The 24,301-nt window shown below is 38.8% G+C and overlaps 1 protein-coding gene and 1 long non-coding RNA gene across 3 annotated transcripts in view; one reads left to right on the top strand and one right to left on the bottom strand.

The window, feature by feature from the left end:
- The window catches only part of LOC139966795 (paired amphipathic helix protein Sin3a-like), a 43,736-nt gene that overhangs the window by 14,818 nt on the left and 4,617 nt on the right, over window positions 1–24,301 (top strand). Inside the window, exons 4-23 of one of the 2 annotated variants that reach the window (XM_071970156.1) lie at window positions 431–651; window positions 3,202–3,550; window positions 5,595–5,783; window positions 11,215–11,442; window positions 11,915–12,067; window positions 12,980–13,063; window positions 13,245–13,363; window positions 14,193–14,311; window positions 14,738–14,952; window positions 15,371–15,528; window positions 15,852–15,932; window positions 16,411–16,594; window positions 17,115–17,229; window positions 17,693–17,809; window positions 18,243–18,352; window positions 19,174–19,357; window positions 19,967–20,136; window positions 20,541–20,723; window positions 21,465–21,637; window positions 22,085–22,532. In XM_071970156.1, the coding sequence (XP_071826257.1) occupies window positions 431–651; window positions 3,202–3,550; window positions 5,595–5,783; window positions 11,215–11,442; window positions 11,915–12,067; window positions 12,980–13,063; window positions 13,245–13,363; window positions 14,193–14,311; window positions 14,738–14,952; window positions 15,371–15,528; window positions 15,852–15,932; window positions 16,411–16,594; window positions 17,115–17,229; window positions 17,693–17,809; window positions 18,243–18,352; window positions 19,174–19,357; window positions 19,967–20,136; window positions 20,541–20,723; window positions 21,465–21,637; window positions 22,085–22,532 (3,600 nt within the window). Of the gene's footprint in view, window positions 1–430; window positions 652–3,201; window positions 3,566–5,594; window positions 5,784–11,214; window positions 11,443–11,914; window positions 12,068–12,979; window positions 13,064–13,244; window positions 13,364–14,192; window positions 14,312–14,737; window positions 14,953–15,370; window positions 15,529–15,851; window positions 15,933–16,410; window positions 16,595–17,114; window positions 17,230–17,692; window positions 17,810–18,242; window positions 18,353–19,173; window positions 19,358–19,966; window positions 20,137–20,540; window positions 20,724–21,464; window positions 21,638–22,084; window positions 22,533–24,301 lie in introns of both variants that reach the window. The other variant, XM_071970155.1, reaches the window with a different exon arrangement.
- LOC139966803 (uncharacterized) lies at window positions 20,724–21,436 on the bottom strand. The gene is made up of 2 exons (XR_011792762.1): window positions 21,185–21,436; window positions 20,724–21,085 (listed from the first exon to the last, which is right to left on the bottom strand). It is a non-coding gene; the product is annotated as an uncharacterized lncRNA (long non-coding RNA).

Raw genomic sequence — 24,301 nt, 5'->3', positions numbered from 1 at the left:
GAAGTCCTCACTTACTAGATTTAAAGAATTTGTGATTTTGTTCCAAATTGTTAATATATTAAACTGAACAATTAATCATTTTGTTTAAAATTGCTAAGTGCTATGCCTTAAAAAAAAATTAACATTCTGACTGCAGCTTAGCGTTTCCATAGACCATGTGCCTCAACAATGCAATATGTCTCAATAAAGACAATATCCCAATTAGAGACTTGCATTTCAAGTTATTTATCACAGCAACTCAACTTCTAAACAACTGTGAAAGAAATCATCTTGCCAGTAATATTTCAGAACACAAAAATTGAGTAAATAGGCCCAATAGTGTGTAACGTGTCATCTGGTATGGCTGTTTGAGAGCACAATACTATAGCTTTCTTTATGTCCCAATTTCATAGTTTCTATGACATTCTGTTGTTCTTTTTATGACGCACAGCCTCATATCGGACAGGTTTTGCCACTTCCCAATATTGGTGGAGGTCAATCAGGTCAACCTCCTCCCCAGACAGCTGGAGGCCAGCCGCCTCAACAACAGTATCAGAGACTGAAGGTAGAAGATGCTCTCTCTTACCTGGATCAAGTCAAGCTCCAGTTTGGAAGTCAACCTCAAGTCTATAATGATTTCTTAGATATCATGAAAGAATTCAAATCACAGAGGTAAGTTGATCCTATACAACAAAAATGGTGCAAGTTTTTTTTCTTCTGGTTTCTGTTAGACACCAGGTCCTACTTGTCAGTTGTCCAAACGGCAAATGTGGTTGTCCGAACAGCAATTTTGGTTGTCTAAAAATGCTGCAAAATAACAAAGAGTGACCAATATGTACAGAGAGGTGTAGGTTTGGTGAATAGAACACCAGCTTTGGGGGTCCTTTTGGTAGATCATAGGCCTAGCCACTAGTTTTTGCATGATTTCATTCTCTCCTAGGTGACAGACAGGCGATACCAATTTATCTATTATTAATATTTTGGAAGTATTTAGTTTCAATGTAATCTATTTTAAGGTTAACAACTACTCCTCCGCTGTACGACCACCAAACCTGATTTTGGCTGTCCAAACAGTACACTTCTCACATTATCCTACAGTAGGATATTTTGCTTGTAAATAAGTATAGCCATAAACTGTTGATTGATTATCATCCACTGGCCAAACAAGAACTTTGCTAAAAACTTTGCTTTTGCGTGATGTATGTACAGATCAATGGTACATTGATCACGGCTGTATATCAGCCTTATTCCAGACGACCAAGTTTACCTTCTGGATAATCTATTTTGAGGTATAGTGCAGCTTGGCTAACCAACAATTTGCCTAGGCTGTTTTTTGTGGTTAAGTAAGTGCAGGTGAGAGGCAATCGTCTGTACTAAACGATGATGTATAAACCTCTTCTAGAAGTTTACAGCGGTTGCGTGGCTTCACAGCGATGGCGTAGAGTAGTGGATATCATTTAATCGTGTCATTTTATAAATAGTTGAGAGGTAAAGCAGTAACCCCATAACATCTACTTAGCCTCTCAGTAAACTCTCTACATTAGTGCAGACCATCATTTTAAAGTGTCCATTATAGCTTTCCATGTGAAATTCTCCTGGCATGCCAAAAACTAATTAATTTCTCTGTGACATTAAATTCAAGTCACATTTCAACTCGAAGCCCTTCTCCAAATTCATATTTAAGATAATGGGTGCCAGTATCTGTTTACATCAGACATGAGCTTTTTCCACGGATTTCTGTGATTTCTTTTCTTCCTCCGAGATTTACACCTCTCAATTTCCACGAATATCTAACAACAGCATTACTGTATCATTTGATCCGTCGTTCACATGTTTTTCATTACCGATGCATATCCAACCTGCAAGGGGACAAAAACTTTTATCCTAACACACTGTAACATACGCAAACTGGAGCCTATACCACAATTTTTTTCTCTGGATTTTCATAACCTTCCCAATATTATTGCAACAATATTTTCTTAAGTTTCCCATGATTTTCAATATTTTAGTATCATTAGAGTAGGGACAACTGGAGGGGAAGTGTAGTGCTGTAGCTGGTGAATATTATTTCAGATTTAAACTGACCATTGTGTACATTTTATGAACAGTGACTTTTTTTATTATGGGTCGCCATGATTGAAAGAATGAAGTACGGTGAAAACGACAGGCTAGGCATGTGGCTTCAGTGTGCACAGTTTGTGTGTGAAAACTTTGCTTTGAGTGTTTTAACAAATTCAAAATTCTTTATAAATTAAGCACCAAAATGTTGTCTTTAAACTTCTAATTTCTCAGAGCTTCCAGGGGCATCGACCCCTGGACCCCAACCGGGGCGTTGCCCATGGACCCCACCACGTTAGTATAGTATATAACCCACAAAGTTCAGTGATTTTTGTTTTACCCCAGGCTCATCCCTGTTTCATGAAGTGATGAGTGTTAATACCAAACTAGTTGCATCATTTGTTTAGCAGCAATAGTTAATTTTTATCATTTCATTCATTGTGAGCCGCCACTGGGATGAGATGAACCAATGGGCTATGGTTATTATTATCATCTTATTTACAGAAAGGAAGTAACTTAAATGAGTATAACCCTAGTGCATTGCAACAGCTTTTGTGATTGGCTGAAAGCTACCTATGTATACTGCATGAAGAGAAAGAAGCCAAGCAAAATGTCCTTTTTAAGCAAGATTTTGTCTGATAGACAAAAAAATTTATTAAATAAATCTTGTTTGTAATTGTTGTTACATAGAAAGAACATTTTTTAATAGGTGATAATTTTGAATGAAAAACGACTTGCAAAAAAGGGATTTATTTTTGTTTAAAAAAAAAATCAATTTCTTAGACACTACCAGGGTTTACAGTTAATATATTCAGGGAGCCAAATATATATACAAAAGTTGATTTTATTTTTTAAAGCATAAAGGACCACCCCCTTAAAAATGCAAGCAACTAAAAAAATTGTTGAAGATAACACATTCATCCTAGTCTTACCCACATGTGCAGATATTTGAGACTATGGTAAAAGATGTGATTGTTTTATTTGCAAAAGTGTTTTATACGTAAGTTGAAAAGGACATCCATAGGTTTCACACACTTTTGAACTGTTAAATGGAACAGCTACAGGTGGCAACTTGCTTAAAATGGATGTATACAGCTAGATATTCATGTGGGGTTCTCATTTTATCTAGACAATTCATTTTTTTCACTTGTTTCTCATTTTCAGTATTGATACCCCTGGAGTCATTAACAGAGTGTCAAACCTATTCAAGGGTCACCCTGATTTGATTGTAGGGTTCAACACTTTCTTGCCACCTGGATACAAAATTGAAGTTCATGCCAGTGACCCTACCAAAATAAACTTCACCACACCAAACCAGTCTACTCCAAAGTCATTACCCTTGGCAGTTGGCCCACCACCAAACCCTGTTAGTGCTGGAAATGTAATGTCAGGACCGCCTGCCCCTGCCATTCATTCCCAACAGTCTGTGGGACCGGCCCAGCCGAATCCCACCTCGGCACCACAACCCCAGCAACCATCTTATCAAAATCCCATGTCAGCAGCATTTAACAAGGTCAGTCATTTACAGGTAAGATAAGGTGATCACCGGGGATGCAATAAGAATATATGTTATGGAGAGGGGAAATGGGGACTAAGATGTTATTTCTTTCTGGGCGATGTTTCTGGGGGGGGGGGAGAAGGTGTCCCTCTCCCATTAAGGAAATTTTGTAACATGGATGGCTCTCAGATGCAAAATGGTGCTATATTTTGCAACTTTTGAGCTGCTTAGTTTGTACTGTACATATGTAACAGTGTCAGGTTGTGCCCCTGGTGGTTATTAAGATATCATATTTTAATTTGCAAAACCTTCAAGTATGTGTTAAGTTATATACAGAATTTTCTATATGTAATCTGTATATATATTGTGTTGCACTGTAGCTGTTTGTGATTTTGACCAAGTCGTGTAAAATTTCCACAATCGGATATCCCTCAATGTAACAAGAAGTATGTGGCTACAAGCACTTGGTTGTGAGTCCATTGCCTGTTGTATCCAATAGGGAGCAGTAAGTGCCCATACATTTAATATCATGGGTTATTTGTGTCATTTCCAAAACTTTGAACATGACGTTCCTTTGTGATTTTGACCTCAAAATTTAAGAAGTTATGTTTTCAGAAACCCAATTTGTTTGTATTGACCAACAGCTTAAAAGTCACCAAAGTTTAAAAGAGAATGCTTTAACCAGTTGGCAGTTCTTGAAATAGTGTCAAATACTGGATACCTCATATAGCTATTTCGTTCATCCCTTACCCATCTCCAAACAACATTTCTTGACTTTGTGAATCCATGGTTCCCAGTACTGCTGAATTTGTCTAGATTCCACCTCTTTGTTCCTTCCTGTGTACATAAGAGCTCTGGTATTCAAGGTCACAACCTAATTTCTGATTCCTTGCTGGAGGCAGAAGGAATTTATGGGATGGTGATGGGTGTGTGTGTGTATGTGACACTTGCTTGTAAACACTGTAACTCAAACAGTTAATCGTGGATTAACTTCATACTTGGTATGTGGATCAGTCTTATTGAGTACAAGAAGCCTATTGTTTTCCATGAAGCTCAATGGTCATTTGGGGTCAACAGAGGTCAAAGATGAAAACTTTGTTAACATGATAACTCCAAAAGTTTGTTGAACTTCATACTTGGTGTGCGATCCAGCTGAGAGCAAGAACCCTATTGATATTGGTGTAGGTCAAAGGTCATTTTCAGTCAACATTTAAGTTTAAGGTCTTCAACAATACATACAGTCATCCAGGAAAAGAAACCTGCTTCAAAGAAGTGATTGTCATGCTTTAAATGCACACAAACAGGCCCTTATCATATTTCACCCTTTGAGCTTCAAGGGGTCAACAGGTAATTTCAAATGGTGGAAAAAGAAACAAAATTGGCCCAAGGGGTCAATAGGTTATCTCAAAGGTCTCAAAATTTGCCATTTTCTCTGTGATTTATACACTAGATGACTTTTGCTTTGGCAGTAAGTTGTGAAAATATTTCACAGTGTATAAACAATTTCATGTAGAGCTCTCATTCATTAATAGTAACAATTATTAAAGGGCTGGTTGGTCACAGCTGATTTGCTAGCTTAAAATTGGTAAAAGAAAAAGTTATTCTATCCATAATCTATGTGTCTATATTTCACATGAGTACTGTTCTTTCTGGATATTGAAACAATTTGGAATAAAAGTGCCATACTGTAAAATCATTACCAGTGAATGATATGGTTGATGCCCCACAAGGAAGTGCATTAAATGAGAGCTGAAAATCTCTCATCATTTCTGGTTCTCACTTAAAGTCTCAATGTGTGTTTGCCAAATTTAAAAAAATTGGACTAGTCTACAATACATAATTCTCTTCATATAAGCATGAAAATTTTAAAGAGCATAGGCAAGGAAGTATCATCCTCATCATCTGTATCATTTTCACCATCCCTTTCATTTTCACTGGTATACAGAGTGGGATGTATATTTTGTGTTCAGATGAATTGGTCACAGATATTATGTACCCAAAGACTTGGTCGGTATTAATTGTATAAATGTTATAGCTTGGCCTCTCCTCTGTTCCTCAGGCACCAGTGCTTCCTCCCGTACCTTCACATTCTACCAGTCATGCCGCCGCGGGTGGACACACCTATTCCCAGCCCCCCTTACCTAGTGCTCCCCACCCAAACAGACCAAACGCTCCAGCTAGTCAGGGTTCGACCGGAAGTCAACCAGTGGAGTTCAACCATGCTATCAATTATGTCAATAAGATCAAGGTATGTGTTTCAATTTTAAAGGTCATCTCTATTGCCTTCATCTTTAAAGTAGCTAAAGATTGTATAAAATGTTGTAAAAACAATATGGTTCTAATGTAAGAGATGTTACTCCCTTTGGGTTGACTGGAGGTTTAATCACTAGTGTCTCATCAGTAGGAAGACAGATGAACACTTCAAAAATGACAAAGAAACAGTGTGTAGCTGGCTAAGTATATATACTATAGAGAGAATTGTATTGAAACAATAGATATAACAGTGAGACTCATATATGTAACTGAAGAGTCCAATATATGAAATATGAATATGAATATTGGAAACAGTTATTCTTACTTGGGTAGGAGAGTATTGAAATGCGGGGTCCAGTCTAATGAAAAATAAAGGAATGATTTAACTTACAGTTTGGTTGCTCACCGGTGGCCACTTTGCATACACACAAACACACAACACAACAAATCCTTAGAAAATATAAAGGCACAGAATGTAATATGAATTAAAGTCCAAAGGGTCGACCGAAGGGAAATTGATTGTTCTGCAGGCTGTCAAGGTAGAGTTGAATCCAGGCGAGATAGAATAGAATCCAGGAAAATGGAATAGAATCCAGGCAAGGTATATTAAACAAAGTTCCAAAGGGACATCAATGGCGGGCAGTAAATAAAAGCAAAGCAAAGTAAAGTTAGTGTTCTCCAAAAAGAATGATTAAAGATCCTTCCACGAGATGGCAATGGAAAGTGAATAGTATAGTTCCTGTAATAGCCGAGAGCTAGGCTTCTGGGAGACTCCAATGGTGACCAGTATCAGGAAACGTCGAGATTAGCACTTAATTTGTATTTTACAGTTACAGTAGGCTTCTTGAGTGTATATAATTGAAATTCATTCAGCAGGAACAGATTCAGGTATATGATATAAAAACTTTAACTTTGTATCTAATTCTCCTACAATACTAAATCCTATGTCCTCATGACTTGGGGGGTTAAGGTGCTCTGGAGCCACATGGCATACCAAGCATTTTCTTTGTCTAACTAAAGGGAGGGGCCAAATTGGAGTAAGGATACAGTACCCAATCAGTAAAGTAACTTTCTATAAACCATCCTTAAAAGATCTCCTGATTGGAGTTGCTACCAGAAAAACTCTGACCACAGCAATGCTGGTGCCAACTTTTCTAAGAACAAGGGAGTCCTGTAGTAAAGAGGCAACCCACATGCTAATGGACACTAAATTTATGTACAAGAACTGCAGAAGAGACAATGAACTTCTGTTCTGATGGAATATTTTAAGTAAAAGGATAAAATGTGAAGCCAGCAGCTTACTGACTATAAACAGGAAATGGAGCCTGTTTACATCCCACCCTGCTTTGAGTTGGCTTACACTGCCAACTAAAAACTTGTGACACTACAGAGATACACTATACAACAACAAAGAAAAGAAACATATAACAACCTTAAATTTACAACAGCAATACAACACTTAAGGCAGTTAAACCTAAAGAATCTCAACTCAAAACCTTGTCCAAGTGAAAAATACAAATACGAATAGAAATATGCTGATACTTTGCTCCTGTCTGAAGCTTCCTAATTGCCAATACATAGACTGTGCGTCTGTACTTAGAATATAGCTAAGTTACTTTGTTATCGACAACCAAGGCAAAAACATATAAAAACAATAACAGACTTGTACATAGGACATCAAGTCCATCTAGCACTTCACGTATCCCAGTGGATCAACTGAAAATGAAACTAATAAACATTCCTCGAACTTATGATTACCTTAGTAAATGCTTAAAATAATCTGTAGACCTGGCAGTCTCAAGGCCGGCCTCCAACCATGACATAGTTATAACAACTGGCTGTAACTCAGGGCACTGAATAATTTGAATGCCCTGGGGTTCCTCAGGGGGAATCCCTCGAATTCTTATAGAACGTCTTAAAATAGGTGGGGAATGTCTCTCTGTTTGAGGAACAATACTTGGGACAGGGGAACACAAGGGAGAGGTTAATGGTGGTTCTGACGTTGTGTCCTCTGGGGTACCGTTCTCGAGTTCTCTCTCAGGTCCGTCTGGCAAAACTGGCATACTTTGTTCTACTGCAGGTGGGTTAGTTTGTAATGACGAGGGTTGGGACTGGATTACAGGAAGCTGGATCACTGGGGTCACATCAGCCGGGTAGACACCAAGGGCTGCCTGTCTCGTTCCGTGATCGTCCAACTGTTCATTGGGTTCTTCCCAGGTTTCGTAATCAACAGTAACCATGCAGGGTTTCAGGGCATTACGATGCAGCATTTTCTCTTTACCGTCACCACGTTCTGGTTTCACTTTGTAAACTGGTATATCTGGGTTTGGTTGGTCAACTACTATATGGGGTACTGTTTGCCAGAAGTCATCAGTCTTACGAAGACCTCTTCTGTTCCTCTTCTTAATGAGAACTCTTTCTCCTCTGGATAGGGGCATTGTTCTCGCCTTACGGTCATAATATTTCTTCTGCTTGTCAGCAGCTCGTTGACACTCTGCCTCTGCCTGCCTATGTGCCTGGTGCAGTCTTTGCCAGTGGTTCTGTACCCATTCTGTAGAAATTTCTGTCTCCTGATGGTCATCTGTTTTTACTATTAAATCAATTGGCAGTCTGCCATGGCGGCCAAACATCAGATAAAAGGGAGCGTAGCCAGTGGAGGTATGGGGTGTGTTGTTGTACAGGTATGTTAGTTCAGGTAGGAAGGCTGGCCAATATTTCTTTTGCTCGTCACTTAACGACCTTATCATGTTGAGGAGTGTACGGTTAAACCGCTCACACTGACCATTCCCTTGTGGATGGTAGGGCGTGGTTCTGCTCTTTTGTACATTATACAACTGACAAAGCTCAGAGATGAGACCGGATTCAAAGTTGGCTCCCTGATCTGATAGTATTCGGGCAGGACATCCGTACCTTATGAAAAAGTGTTGCCATAGGGCCCTTGCAGTGGTGACCGCAGTTTGGTCTCTGGTTGGTATAGCTTGGGAAAATTTTGAGAAGTGGTCCGTTATCACCAGGACATTTTCATAACCATCAGATGATCGGTCCAGCTTTAGAAAATCTACTGCAACAAGCTCGAGAGGGGCGGAGGTTCGGATACTCTTTAGTGGGGCTCTGACATTGTTGGTGGGTGGTTTTGCCAAACTGCAACGGGTACAATTCTCACAGTGTTGCTTCACATCACGCTCTAGGTTGGGCCAGTAAAATCTCTGTTTTATCATTGCAAGGGTCCGAGCTATCCCAAAGTGACCGGCTTGGTCATGCAAGTTTTGAAGAATTTCTCTCCTCATGCCCTTGGGTACAACAAATTGTCTCAAGGATTCCAGCTGGGGCCCACTTGATATCACCCTATACAGACAGCCATCCACAATCTTAAGTGCATTCCATTGCATTAGTAGCAATCTCAAGGTTTCGGACTTTCCTTCCAGGGGTGGTCTTTCAGGTAATTTTAAGTAATCAATGATTTCATGGATGTCTTGATCGGAATGCTGTTGTTCCCTCAGCTCCTGTATGGAGTGGCCTGGTAGAGTATCCATGCCCCACTTCCCTTGCTCAGTGGAGGAAGGCAATGTGGTGGCATTCTGCTGCAGATGGAAGGATGGATAAACATCACCGTCACTGTCATAATTTCCGTCTTCAGGTGTTGTTGGTTGACCAGGCAATCTGGATAATGCATCAACATTCGTGTTCAGCTTTCCAGGCTTGTAAACTACCGTGAATTTATAGTTTGCTAATCTAGCTGCCCAGCGTTGCTCTACAGCACCCAGGTTTGCAGTAGATAGGTATACCAGAGGGTTGTGATCTGTGTAGATTGTGAATTCTGAGCCCAAAAGGTAGTCTTTAAACTTCTGTGTAACAGCCCAGGTTACGGCCAAGAATTCAAACTTAAAGGCACTGTAATTCTGGTCGTTCTTCTCTGAGTCCCGTAGACTACGACTAGCATAAGCAATAACTCTTTCTTGTCCCTCTTGTAGTTGGGTTAAGACTGCCCCTAATCCCATATTGCTAGCGTCTGTATATAATCGGAAGGGCAGGTTATGGTCGGCATAAGCCAGAATTGGTGGCGATAAGAGATGGGCCTTGATAGTTTGAAACGCTGCTTCGCAGGATGGTGTCCACTCAAATGTCTGTTTGGGAGCTTTCGAGGCACCCTTCTTTGGTACCCTAGTCAATTGATACAAGGGTGTTGCTATCTTTGAAAAGTCTTTGATAAACCGACGGTAGAAACCAGCTAGGCCCAGAAAGCACCTAACATCCTTGACTGTAGTTGGGGTGGGCCATTCCTTTACTGCCTTACATTTGTCAGGGTCTGTCCCAATCCCCTCTGCTGAGACAATATGCCCTAAGTAATTTACCGAAGACTGGAAAAGATGGCACTTGGAAGGTTTGGCCTTCAAACCATGTTGATGTAACCTTCTTAATACAACCCCCAGTCGATCAAGGTGTGAATCGAAATCTGGTGAAAATACTATAATATCATCTAAATACAGCAAGACGGATTCGTAATTGAGATCCCCAAGACAACCCTCCATTAACCTCTGGAATGTTGCTGGTGCCAACTTTTCTAAGAACAAGGGAGTCCTGTAGTAAAGAGGCAACCCACATGCTAATGGACACTAAATTTATGTACAAGAACTGCAGAAGAGACAATGAACTTCTGTTCTGATGGAATATTTTAAGTAAAAGGATAAAATGTGAAGCCAGCAGCTTACTGACTATAAACAGGAAATGGAGCCTGTTTACACTAACACTACATGGAATTATTGGAAAATGTAAAATGTGGCACTAACTAGACAATTACATGTTCCATTGAGAGGTGTCTTCTGGAACTGCTGTACAAAAATGTGTACATGTGCTCACTATTGATCAAGTTTGGTCCTTCTGTCATATTTGTGGGAAGACTGATGACCTTTAAAGTCCCTCATTTGTTAGTTAAGGAGGAGGGTAGAGTAAGATGAGATTGCAGTGATGTACCCTTTCTATCCCAATGTAATGGTCTTAGTGGTTCTGCTTCCCCTAAGAGAAAAATGTTCCAATCAAACCGTTTTGCAATTCATTTGAGCACTACTACTTTCCTAATCAGAATCCGTATTGGATGACTGAGAGCAGGTGTTATTGAATCAATCGCTTCATTGTTTGAATTAAAACTAAGCTAGTCAAGCTAAAGACCTACGTTGCAATAATGTTTTAGCATTAAGTCTCATCATGAAATTTCTAAAAATCAACTCATAAAGGTTTTTTTAAAGTAGTTGTTATTTTAGAAAGAATGGTCATCATCCCTCTAACAAACACAAACATTTGCTTACTCTGAATTGAATTCCCATGATTTTGTTGGTGTTCAGTATTCAGTTCAGTATTCATTAAGACCAAATTGAGTTCAAATCTATTAGTTTTTTGACCATCTTCTCTATGCGATTTTTTGTCGATAGAACCGCTTCCAAGGACAACCGGAGATATATAAAGCCTTTTTGGAAATCCTGCATACCTACCAAAAGGAGCAGAGGGCTGTGAAAGAATCGCAAGGGGCCCACAAGCCCACCCTCTCAGAGACTCAAGTATTTGACCAAGTGGCAAAGCTCTTCAAAAACCAAGAAGACCTACTCCAAGAGTTTGGTCAGTTTTTGCCCGATGCAAACGGATCTACTGCTGTGACCAACGTACGTTGCCTTACCTGTTCACTGTGCTTTGCTCTCTTCTCTCTCTCATCTGATCTATTCTAACAGGATGTATTTCAGTAGTGTTTGTTTGTATTTCAGTAGCATTTGCTTGTATTTCAGTAGCATTTGCTTGTATTTCAGTAGTGTTTGCTTTGACAGCAAATTAAGAATTTGTAGGTTAAATTAAAAAAAAAACTAGAGGAACAAAACATGGGTATGAAACTTGTGCCTGGTTTCAATCAATTTTACATTTTGCATTTCTGTTGTAGTAGCATGTGAATGGTTGCAGCACAATATTCTACACATTGGTGGTTAAGGTTGTTAATGTTATCCCGCCCAGGATTAACTTTAACCTGTTAAATCTAGCTATATCCATAAAAGGAGGATGTGTTTCAAGCTCAAGGCAATACTCTTAGATGCTTCTTACCCAAACACCTTGGGATATATGTTTCTGACTTGTTCCACTTTGCAGTCCATCTTCCATGCCTCAAACCATGCTGTGTCACTCCGTAACGATCACGATAGTATCACCCGTAAGTTTGAGCCCAGCAGTACGCAGAAGCACCGTACCACTGGATCCAGCAATAAGAGATCAGCCCTGAGCCATTCAAATCTGTCATCAAAGGTTTGTGACATTCAGTTACAGTGATTTTAAGTGGAGAAGAATAGATATTTTCTGGAATGTTTTACATTAAACATTTGTGGTAGGCGAAGGCTGCTTAAATTGTCAACACTGAGTGCTCCTGAGAGCATGACTGGTTTTACACATTGTTTGGTTTTTGCTACATTTGTAATGAGAAAATCTGCAGAAATCAACTTTGAACATAATCGTTTCTAAACTCTAGGCTTTGCTTATTTTATTTGTTCTGTCAAAGACTTTTTGGTGATTTAAGAAAAAGAAAATCCAAAGTTTGTTTAGCTATTTTGAATTTCCAGATCGAAGTGTACTTACTAGTGACAAAGCCTGATTTGTAATCTTTAGTTTTAGTTAATGTTTACAATGGTGTAAGTTATAGACAAAATAAACACCATATTTTCAGGCAACCTTCCATTGGGCCAGTGCAAAAAGGTTGTGGCCTCTAGTTTGCTGAGTTAAATATACATACTTTAGGTGTCCTATAGCCAGAATTTTGTGTTTACTTGGTATAGGCAGGTAAGTAACTTGTGCAACCAACCAGTTTTCAGCAGCTGGTATTTGAGGTCAGCAGAGGTCAAAGTGTGAAAATCATGAAAGCTCTCCAGGCTCATAATGTGAAAAACAACTTTGTACATGTATCATAGTTTGGCATAATGATGTGCAACAAGTATAGTCTTTGATGTTTTCCTTCTGGTGAAATTCAGCTTTGGTAATATAGCAAGTTACCCTTGGAAGGTGTTGTCACTTAAGTTCATTTTTGGGGGAGGGGGGAGGGATGGATTTGTAGGGAAAAAGAAAAACAGCTGGTTTCGTTGCAAGAAGTATTTGTGAAATGCTGAAGAGAAATGTCAGATTAATTGATTTTTGTTTTAAGTGTGTCTTCAATGGTTTATCCAACAGAAACAGAAGGCTTCAAGTCAAGGGGTCAGTATGACAGAAGCCAGGAAGTATGGAACATTTACAGAATTTATATTCTTTGAGAAGGTAAGATTTCATCTTAACTGCTTTTTGTCAAAGCCTTTTTTTCCACTGAAAATAGAAAATAAAAAATAAGTCTGTTTGTCTTTTCATATGTGCACTACTAGGAAGATCTTTTTTAAGTTTGAATTTGTTTGTACTTTGTTTACTATCTACAATGCTGTGTATGCTATGAATGTTCTTGCAGGTACGAAAGGCATTTAAGAGTCAAGAGGTTTACGAGAATTTTCTGAGATGCTTGGTACTCTTCAACCAGGAAATAGTCTCTAGAGGTGAACTTGTTCAACTTGTGACACCATTTCTTGGGTAAGTTCATAACAAAAATTCATGACCCTCCAATGTGCCTATGCAAAATTCAGAAACTTAATTATTCTCTGGGGTTTTCCACAGTTACTTGCAAATGAATGTGTCAGAATGATTCCTTCAGAGCTGAAACAACATGGTCCTTAACGGATGTTTTTAGGCGCCAGATATTTGTTTGATATGTTGTAGACTTAAAAAAATCCTTTGCTAGTCCAGTTTGAACTACAATACCACTTTTTGAGACATGGCCCTTTCAACAGCTGTGGGTAGTCAATTAAAATGACTAGACCATGTTGTCTAGTACTCACCATTAGGTCAGTTCCTCAAATGCAACACCCAATAGGACAAAAAAATAGACTGTTATGGCCTCAGATTACATATTTATAATGTATTACAAATTGTTTCCACAAGAATTGGTGTAGAAAGTTTTCTGAGGGTACCCTGTTGCATATATGAAGTTATAACAACTTGTTGTGATTGAACGATGGATTGACATGAATATTTATTAGGCCAGCAATGAGGAGTTAACATTCATCATCAATTTAGCCTTAAAGGAGCATTCCAGAGATTGAATATTCTTTCAAAGGTGAACATTTTATAAACAGGAATAGCTATAGATACATTGCTTGCACTCAGATGTTTTCATTTTTCCTGGACTATAAGATGTCAAGACTAAAATTATGCCTAAAGTCATCATTTAACAGACATAGTTCTGACTATTAGTATTGACCTGACCATTAGCATGCATTGCATACATCCTTTGCGTCTTAATATAACTCAATCTTTAAACTTGTACTTTCAACTTCCTTCATTATATATATTACGTTTTCAGGAAATATCCAGAGCATCTGAAATGGTTTAAGGAATTTCTGGGATACAAAGATATTGACAAAACAGAGACGCCACGCCCTCACAAAGAAAGAAGTCAAGGAGAAATGTACACAGAAATTGGTAAGTTGTGTCTGCCAAAAACAAACATGTTAATGTAATGTTAGTTGATTGCCTTGCATTCATATAACACTGACCTCCTGAAAGAAATGATTTTTCATAAATTACCAAAGTGCCCTTGTAGTCTTTTCTATTGAAGACTATCAAGATAAGTTAGTTTCTTTGTGTGTGCCTTTCCTTTGTGTTACCAAACATAAAGAAATGTGTGGAATTAAGATTTAATAAGTTTGCCGAACTAAGTTGACAATTCCATCTTCGTAAAGTTTGTTAACCTTCCTGTATACATAAAGTAATGATAAACGATAATTCTTAAGCAGTAAATGAGCAAATATTGGCAAGAAACAGAAAGGTCACTTTTGTGCAAAGAGAGTTTGAAAATGGCTGTTTCACAATATTAACAGCATGCATAAATTGATGACCTCTTGACAGATTTTTCAAACTGCAAGAGATGTGGGGCCAGCTATCGTGCTCTACCCAAGAGTTACACTCAGCCTAAGTGCAGTGGAAGGAATGCTCTCTGTACCCAGGTCATAAATGACACCTGGGTGTCTTTCCCGTCATGGTCAGAAGATTCTACGTTTGTTACGTCTAGAAAGACCCAGTATGAAGAGCACATCTACAGGTGTGAAGATGAAAGATATGAGGTAGGCTATCAATGTCATGAAATAACTTGTATAGCAAACTTTCGCGCAGCAAAGCAGCAGTCGCTACAGAACAGAACCAAAGAATTTATTAGTCTTTCCTTTTGCATAAATAAACTTCCCAAATGTCAAAAATTGCTGCGCAAAGTGTAAACACTTGTATAACCTACAACGTAGAACAGTTTGATTGGGAAATGATTTGCTCGAGTGGTCTCAACAAGAAATGAAAATCAGGAACCTGAGGTTTCTGAAACACTATCTTAAGATGACAATTATAGTTCAATCATTGAAACTCAGATCAAGGGAGGAGAGAGAGAGACAATAAACCATGTGGTTTGTAAGTGAAGCAATAGGAAAGGATTCCTTTAATTCAACTAAATCAAGTCATTTGCATTTTCTGTTGATTCACTTTATCTTGTAGCTTGACATTGTCATCGAGGTCAATACTCACACCATCAGGGTTCTGGAACATGTGAACAAGAAACTCTCTCGTCTGTCTCCAGAGGAACAGGCCAAGTTCAAGTTGGACAATTGTCTTGGGGGGACATCTGAGGTGCTTCATCGGAAAGCCATTCAGAGGTTAGTCTCACCGCTGCTGTGCAAACTTTTCTATTGTATTTAAGCAAGTGATTATTTAATAAGTAATTATTTAATAAGCAACTTACTAAAAGAAAGGCAGTCACCAAACTGTCCTTTATGCAATGGTTTGCCTATGATAAAGTTTCTGTACATGTACTTTATTACGAGGGCTTTGGCATACATTGTGACTGATGTCAGAAACAAAATCCTACCAGATGTCAGAAATCAAAATTCTACGGGAAGACAAAATGCAGCAGAAAGTATGTATAGGTTTTCTCTTTTGATTCTAAAAGTTCTTACGTTTCCTCTGCCTCTCTCCTCAGGATATATGGAGACAAAGCGGGTGATATCATCGAAGGTCTGAAAAAGAACCCAGCAGTAGCTGTGCCATTAGTATTGAAAAGGTCAGTTAATTTAGCCCGCTGGTTAGTCAGCATTTTTCACCATTTTCTGGGAGCTTTTGTTTTGTTATTATGATTATTATAGACAATCATTAGGCTTTCTGTCTTCCAATCAGCAAATCATCAATTTGTGAATAATCAGTGATGCTTATCAAGTGCATTCAAGTGGAAAGAAACACTGATTGTATATTTATGTTTGTCACTGAATCGTTTTTGAGGATGGATAACTTGGAAAGAACACAAAATCAAGTGAGCTAATGACATAGCTTACATTGGAGAAAAAATATAAACTATTCTACTAGAATTTAATGCATTAAATTGCTCTAACATCACAAATGTCTTACTTATGCACAATTTTGCACTGTTCCATCCTTGTTACTGTTGTTATAACTGGTTTCATTCACACGTGAACTGGTTTCATATGAAAGTATATCCCGTTGAAAACTTGACGATTTGAATACGGCCGGCTTCTCTTGCTCAGGTTAAAACTTAAAGACGATGAATGGCGGGAGGCTCAAAGAAGCTTCAACAAGATCTGGCGAGAACAGAACGAGAAGTACTACTTGAAATCACTTGACCATCAGGGGCTGAACTTCAAGCAGAATGATGTCAGACAGTTACGCTCAAAGAGCCTTTTAAATGACATAGAAACCATATTTGATGAGGTAAAGCTTTCTTGCTCATGCATGGGCCTTGAGTTGTTTTATTCTTTCACAAGGGTTAAATAATATTGTACTTTGGTCTTTTGGGAAAGGAAAGTTATATTTTTGATGCTGCTTTTCCATAAATTTTGAAAACTTGGTACCTTGACATCTTATCAAATTTAATACAGTTGATACAGATAAAGAGAAAATGTGTCTTGGTTTGAATGATAAGTTTAAGTTTAGTAGCATTAAAGACAAACTGTTACCCTTTCCTACCTTTTTGTGCCACAATTTTGCACATTTTTATTCTTCACGTAAAAGTGACGTGCCAAAAGCAGTAGAAAAGACTAGATTCTTAGAAGGAAGTTTGCCAACCCCCCCCCCCCACAACATCCACCACCCTCCTTTCAGCCATGATTAGTTCTCATTAATAATAATTGGATGATACTAAGAGGTACATCTACCCTGGTTGGCAGATAGTGTTCACCCCATGACCTTTCTCGTCTCACTTCATTGTGCATTTTTTGTTACTCTTTTACAGAGGCAGGAGAGTGACAGCCCAAAGATTGGTCCTCACTTAAACTACACACATCCAGATAAAGGCATTCTGGAAGATGTAGCAGCATTGATAATCCATCATGCCAAAAGGCAAACCGGTAATTTAGTGTTCTTGATAATGTATTAACAGTATAATAAGCTTTAAAATCTTCAAACTACATCATTCTCTTCAACTTCCCTGAAACTTACAGTCGGTCCAAGTTTTTTTTTTTTTTAATAGTTTGTTCCATTTTAGTACCTACTTAATGCTGTTAGATCCAGTATGGAAGCCTATCAAATCCGAGCAGGAAACAAAAAGATTTGGAGAAATCAAATTGAAGTAGCACAGGACTGACTAGAGACAGTTCATACGAGATGGTTGGAGGCATAATAATAGAGATCTGTTTGGGATTTACTTAAGAGACATATGTCTCTCTCTCTCTCTTACTGTCTCGAAAGGGCAAAACCTTGTTGTGCGTGTGATTTATGTTGTACTTTGCTTTCTTTATATTTCACGTGGGTACTCATCTGATAAATTTTTTCTTCTTACGTTGATACACATTTAATGTTCTCTTATTACAGGGATACATAAAGAAGAGAAACAGAAGATCAAGCAGTTATTACATCACTTCCTGCCAGACTTTCTCTTTGTTGAAAGAGGAGAGCTGTCTGATGACGAGGATGATGACGATGATGAAGGTATGCATGTTAAAAAAGTTCCCCCCCCCTGCCCCATCCCCAGGAAAGAAATGGTTATATAGTTGGTAGAGCGAGGTGACTTCTTATCCTGTTAACTGGTTGATGAAATCCATTGTGCCTGAAAATTGCTTTGCTCATTCAAACTGGTATTGTAACATTCATTGGTCCCATTAATTTGTCTGTCCATCTGTCTATTTAAAGTGTGTCCTTATTCTGCCAGCCTTTTGGTTCAACTGAAAATCATGCTAGGACCCCTTTATTATTTATTCATGTACAGCCTTTCGCAGTAGAAGAGCGGTTTGTTAACATTTTATTTTCTGTATCTTAAATTTTCAACATTTTGAGATTTTCTTTGCTTTTAACAATAGTCAAATTAATTGTCTAGGGAGCAATTGTGTTTATTAAGTTTCCTGATTTGTCTTTACCCACCAAGATATGGAAACCGATGAACAGGAATCTAATTCACCAAGAAAGGAGACGTTTGACAAGAAAGTGAAAGCCAAGCTTGCTGGGGGACCTGCAGATAAGCACATGTGGACATCTGTGAGTCTTGCTTTCATACTCTCTCAGTCTTCTATCCTATCCCTTCCTCAATAAATTATGATCTTGTTTTCTATATCTCACCATTCATTGTATGTGTTCTTTAATCAGTTTTAGGCTAGAAGAATGAAAGAACTAGAAGAATGTGTTGTGGAGTTGTATAGAATTTTCTTTTTACGATTCTTTTCTTTGCTTTATGCATTCTTTCTGTTCGCTTTCCTGCTTAATTTGTTATCAATTTGATTCTGCATCTGCCATTCATCAATGGGTTATGAATGATGACATCTGGGAGCCAAATGATGTCTTCCAACTTGCATGTTGCGAGTTCTTCGCATTTAAAGTTTAAATTGTACATTGAAGGGAATAATCTAGTGTTTAAATTTTGTGCAGCAATTTAAAAGTTTCTGAAAGGGTAAAGTACTATGGTCCCTGTGTACAAAACTGTTATACATGTTTGCATTTGTAAAGCAATTTACCCATATTTTGTAGCATTTATGTGATACTTCATAAATTATTCCCTGCATTGTAACAACAATACAAGTCACTCTCACTCACTATGGGGAAATAAACTTAACACATTTATTTCTATTTTTATTTAAAATCCTGGTAAGTGAACAGTATTGTCAAATGCAGTATTTAAGTTTTCTGTTGATATTTCTATTCTAATGGAAGGCTACTATTGTAGGAATATCGAATTGTATGAGATGTCCTCGCTAAGTATGGTGAACGTTGTACATTCCACTCAGTCAAACTCTGGCATATGTACGATGTTATTTGTGTATCTGCTAACGATGACTCACCTTTCACTCCTATTAACTATGCAGGACAACATCTACCATGTGTTTTTTACCAACAACAATTGGTACCTCTTCTTTCGGCTCTACACCATCCTCTGTGAGAGACTGCTCAAGATGAAGAAAAGAGCAGAAGTTATCGCAGAGTCAGACGGAGGCCAGAGGAAGCCCAGTAAAGTCTCCACTGCTGTGGCCTTGGGCCTGAAAACACCTCGTAAGTGACCTTCCACCAGACCTGATTCTTGCCTTATATCAGTCTGTGACCACGCAACAAATATAAACTAATATTAATGCAATGATACTATTATTTGGGGGATTTCATTTCGGACGTGGAGTTTTGTATTGAATAAATGATTTCAATATAAAATCTGTTTGAACTCTTTGTTTATAAGCCTGTGGTGTCTTTGTGTCCAGAGTCACAACTGCACTCTGCACTCACAGTAAAGTTCCCTAAAATGTTCTTACTGGGGGGGGGGGGGACATGAGTGAGGGGCACTGCTATTTGTTTAATGTGTGGTAGTTGAATGTGCTCTAATTTAAAGAAATTCTAAGAAAAATGTTGAACTGGATTAGCGTGACATGTTGCAGAACTTTGGTTCAGTCCGATCATATACTATTACTTGTTTTCAAATGTTGTTACTCAAGGTAGTGTCCAACTGTGAGTTGACATCTCATCAATGTGACCTTGTCTTAGAGCCAGTTTCAAATTACGTATCTGCATTTACATACCTCTATTTCCATATGTTGTTATAAACATCTGTTTAACTTCCCTTGTGGTGTGCATTGTTAGTAATAATTACAATTGCTCTTCTTTGTCAAACAGTGGATGTAGAGCCCGAGGGGTATTACTCCACATTGCTAGAAATGGTCAGGAATGTTTTGGATGGCAACATGGAGAGCAGTGTGTATGAAGACCAACTCAGGGAAATGTTTGGCATCCACGCTTATTTGGCCTTTACTCTTGATAAGGTCGTGCAGAATATCGTCAGACAGGTACGTTCATAACAGCTTGCTTGCTTTATTGGAGATGGGCGGAAAGAAGTACCTCTCTGTGTCAGCTATGTTACATAGGAGACATTGCTGTAATGTTAGCCGTATTGTTTTCATCTCAACTTACTATTGTGTGGGCAGAGGGTTGTAGTGATACAGCATTCATGGATATTTCCTATGCTTTCACATGTAGGAAAATAACAATTTACTTAGATGTACATGAAGTATGATGACGGGGGGTGTGGGGGTGGGGGATGATGACGACAACCAGGGTGCTTTTAAGTAGTCCTTACTAATTCATGTTAATATTAAATTAGAAAATCATGCTAACTGTGATTTGTTGAAATCTATAAGAATCTGTATCAACTCTGTACTAAATCCACTCTCTGATTTCATTGTTTCTTCAGCTTCAGAATCTTGTAGTTGAAGATACCTGCCTACAGATCACTGACTTTTATTTATCGGAGACCGGTACTGGTGCAACAGGAGGCACCATGGCTTCAGCCCCTGCCAGGGTTTCACAAGAATCTGCTTACCAGAGAAAAGTGGAACAACTAATACCAGATGAAAACTGCTTCAAAGTTACTTACGTGAGTTTTGCTGAATCTCTACAATGAATCTCTTCAATCCAGCAAACCATCTAGTATTCAAAGAAATGAATACAAATGATGTGAAATAAACAAAGAATCCCAAGAGGGTTTTTTTTTCTCACCGAACACAATAATATCCCTAGAGGGTTTTACAGACAGAATATACCCAGGCAGCAAATAATACAGATACCAAACATGCACCCATACAGCACCTCATCCACCAATACAGATACCAAACATGAACCCATACGGCACCTCGTGCACCCATACAGATTCCAAACAAGCACCTCATGCACCCATACAGATATCAAACATGCACCAATACAGCACCTCATGCACCCATACAGATACCAAACAAGCACCTCATGCACCCACACAGATATCATACATGCACCAATACAGCACCTCATGCACCCATACAGATACCAAAACATGCACCCATACAGATACCAAACATGCACCCTAAATATGCAAGTGTAGCTCTTCTGATTGAGTTCAAGACACTGACTGCATTTTCACAAAGTTACAACCACCGAAAACTGTGCTGCATGTTTCTCGTTAGACAGGTTTGAAATGTCGTAAAGACCAAGATTATATTCCGGTTCAGAGGATGAAAGCTTCTCAGTCAAAGCTGAATTTATTGGACACTGCTAAGCTAATAAGTGATAGGGATGACGAATACACAATCCCATTTCAGGGATATCTTTTGTTTACATTTTAATTTGTGATGATTTTCATCAGGTGAAACGAGATAAGGCCCTTGGCATAGAGCTACTGGATACAGAGGAGGACCATAGCGATGATCCGGTAGAGGTCGGCAAGTGGGTCTCTTACATGCAGAAGTACGTCAGCAGCACAGATACCTCAGAGACATTGAAGGATGACATGTCAAAGAAAGCAGTCTTCTTAAGGAGGTGAATATTAGTTGATTTTAAACATTCAGGTTTGCAAGCCAACCACATAACATCTGTCTGTTGTGGCTTTTAATCCATTCAAGCAAGTTCTGTCTGTGGCTTTCAATACAACCCAAAGTAAGATGTAATCATTTAAACAGAATATTCATACACAGAATTTTTATACAAGATTAATTTAGTAGAATATTAGTTGAGGAGGAACTAAAGTTGAAAGCAGATTCCCTGAAACCCAAATCACAGACAAGAATACCAACTCCACAGAAGACAGCTCCACAAAACAGGAGCAATTTTAAACAGGTCAAGATATTCTGGTTCTGGATGTTTATTTGCACCATGAGCACAGCGGTTGTGAGACTGACACTGTAACGTACCTCCACCTATTGAATAGATCACAGTTGCTGCCAAATAACTCCACTCAACAACAATCGTCTCCTTTCCTCCCAACAGAAACTTACGACAGTCAAGACAAATGAAGGAGTCCCTACTGACCATGTCTACTCAAGCTGCAGCATCTCTGAAGGAGCCAATCAGGAGCAAGAATCTACAGAGGCAGGAGAGAGCCGACGACGCCAGTAAACGCAAAGTAGGCGGAAGTAACGAGAAGACTGAAGCAGCCGAAACCGCAGCTGACCCTTCGGAGAAGCAACAGCAAGAGAGCTTTGATAACCAGAGCAAGAAGGAAAACGGAAAAGAAGGTGCTACTATCACGTTGGAGGAGGGGGAGGAGGTTAAGATGGAAGTTGACAGCGGGGGTAAGCCGGTGAAGCAGCTCCAGGGGGTAGAGATGGTCAACAATATGGAGTGTAAGTTTAACCTCAACTCCTACAGGATGGTCTATGTGGTCGACTCGGAGGACTACATGTACAGAAGGTCGTCTCTGAAGAAAGCCAGAGAGGTGAGTTGTGCATCCCCCATTTGAAATAAGAATTTTAATGGATTGTAGCAAACATGAAACAAATTTTTAAGGGAACCAAATTTGAGCAATTTTGTTGATAGGTAGTAATACCTCCTCGTCTTGAATTGTCAGATACTTAAATAGGGAATGAAAATCCACCAGTCGTCACGTGGGCAACTCTGTTAGGCATCCAGGAGATTAATTGTTGGCATTGAGTTTCATAATATTTTATTGTTTTTGGTTCCTTGCTTTTTGCAAAGCAAGGAACCTATGCGTTCAACTTGGCGTGTGTGTGTGTGTGTATGTGACGCTTGGCTTGTGTACACGATATCTCAATAAGGAAATGATGTATCATGATGAAACTTGTTGGGTGGATAGCCCATAGTAAGAGGAAGATCCCTATTGTTTTAAGTGCCCGCAAAGGTCACCAAAGGTCAGTTAGATGCCAAAAACCAATATATTAAAAACAGCAATAACTCCCATTGACAGGTTCCGACATGGTTGATATTTTGGGAGTAGTTGTGAATGGGGTAAAGCATCGTTTCCAAACATAACGGTAATGTGATCGAAGGTCAACAAAGGTCAATTAATGATAAAAAAGTAGTATTTTTGCGATAACTTGAGAACGAAATGTCCGTTAGGGTTGGGAGTTGCTTCAATGCAATCCAATTGTCGACCCGCACCTGGGTGACCCTTGACCTCAATATGACCTTTGGTGACCTTTACGTGTTTTGGGGGATTTTTACAGTTTCGATGCTATTTTCAGATGTCAAAGGTACCTTCTGAACATAAATGTCAATAGGTTGACCCCGTGTGACCTTTATGTGCGAAGTTATATGGGGTCAAAGTTTTTCAGTCGGAGTTAGGATGGTTGCACAGACTTGTCGTTTTGTTTTTTGGAATCAGGAGATTAAACTACATCTGAAACCAAGGTCAAAGGTCACATTAGAAAAAATGTGCTTATTTTGGGAGGAAACGAGCAAAAAAGAAAATGTTTGGTTTTGATGCTAGATTTGGATACCAAAGGTACCTTCCGATCAAAAATGTCAATGGGTTGACACCCGTGTGACCTTCGTGTGCGAAGTTATACGAGGTCAAAGTTAATTTTCAGACATTTAATGCAATAACTCCCAGTTCCAAGGTGTGACGTGGTTGATATTTTTGGACAAGTTGCAAATGGTATAGGGGAATATTTTCAAACTTAACGGTCATGTGATCCGAGGTCACCAAAGGTCAATTAATGTTACAAAACTAGTATTTTGGGAGGAGAAAATGGGCAAAGAAAAAAATGTTTGAATTTGTATAGTTTAATGCTCTATTTAGGTCTCACCGATCAAAAATGTCAATAAGTTGACCCAAGGTGACCTTTGTATGTTAAGTTATATGAGGTCAAAGTTAATTTTCAGACATTTAGTGTAATAACTCCCAGTGCCAAGGTATTACACGGTTGATATTTTGGGACAAGTTGCAAATGGTATAGGGGAATATTTTCAAACTTAACGGTCATGTGATCCGAGGTCACTAAAGGTCAATTAATGATAAAAAACTAGTATTTTTGCGATAACTTGAGAACAAATTGTCAGTTAGGGTTGGGAGTTGCTTCAATGTAATCCAATTGTCAACCCGCATCTGGGTGACCCTTGACCTCAATTTGACCTCTGGTGACCTCTGGTGACCTTTTTGTGTTTTGTGGATTTTTACAGTTTCGATGCTATTTTCAGATGTTAAAGGTAACTTCTGATCATAAATGTCAATGGGTTGACCCCCGT

This window comes from Apostichopus japonicus, chromosome 4, assembly GCF_037975245.1.
Source record: "Apostichopus japonicus isolate 1M-3 chromosome 4, ASM3797524v1, whole genome shotgun sequence".
NCBI lineage: Eukaryota > Metazoa > Echinodermata > Holothuroidea > Aspidochirotida > Stichopodidae > Apostichopus > Apostichopus japonicus.
Note: the sequence above shows the minus strand (reverse complement) of the source record. Positions and strands in the feature narration are given on the sequence as shown.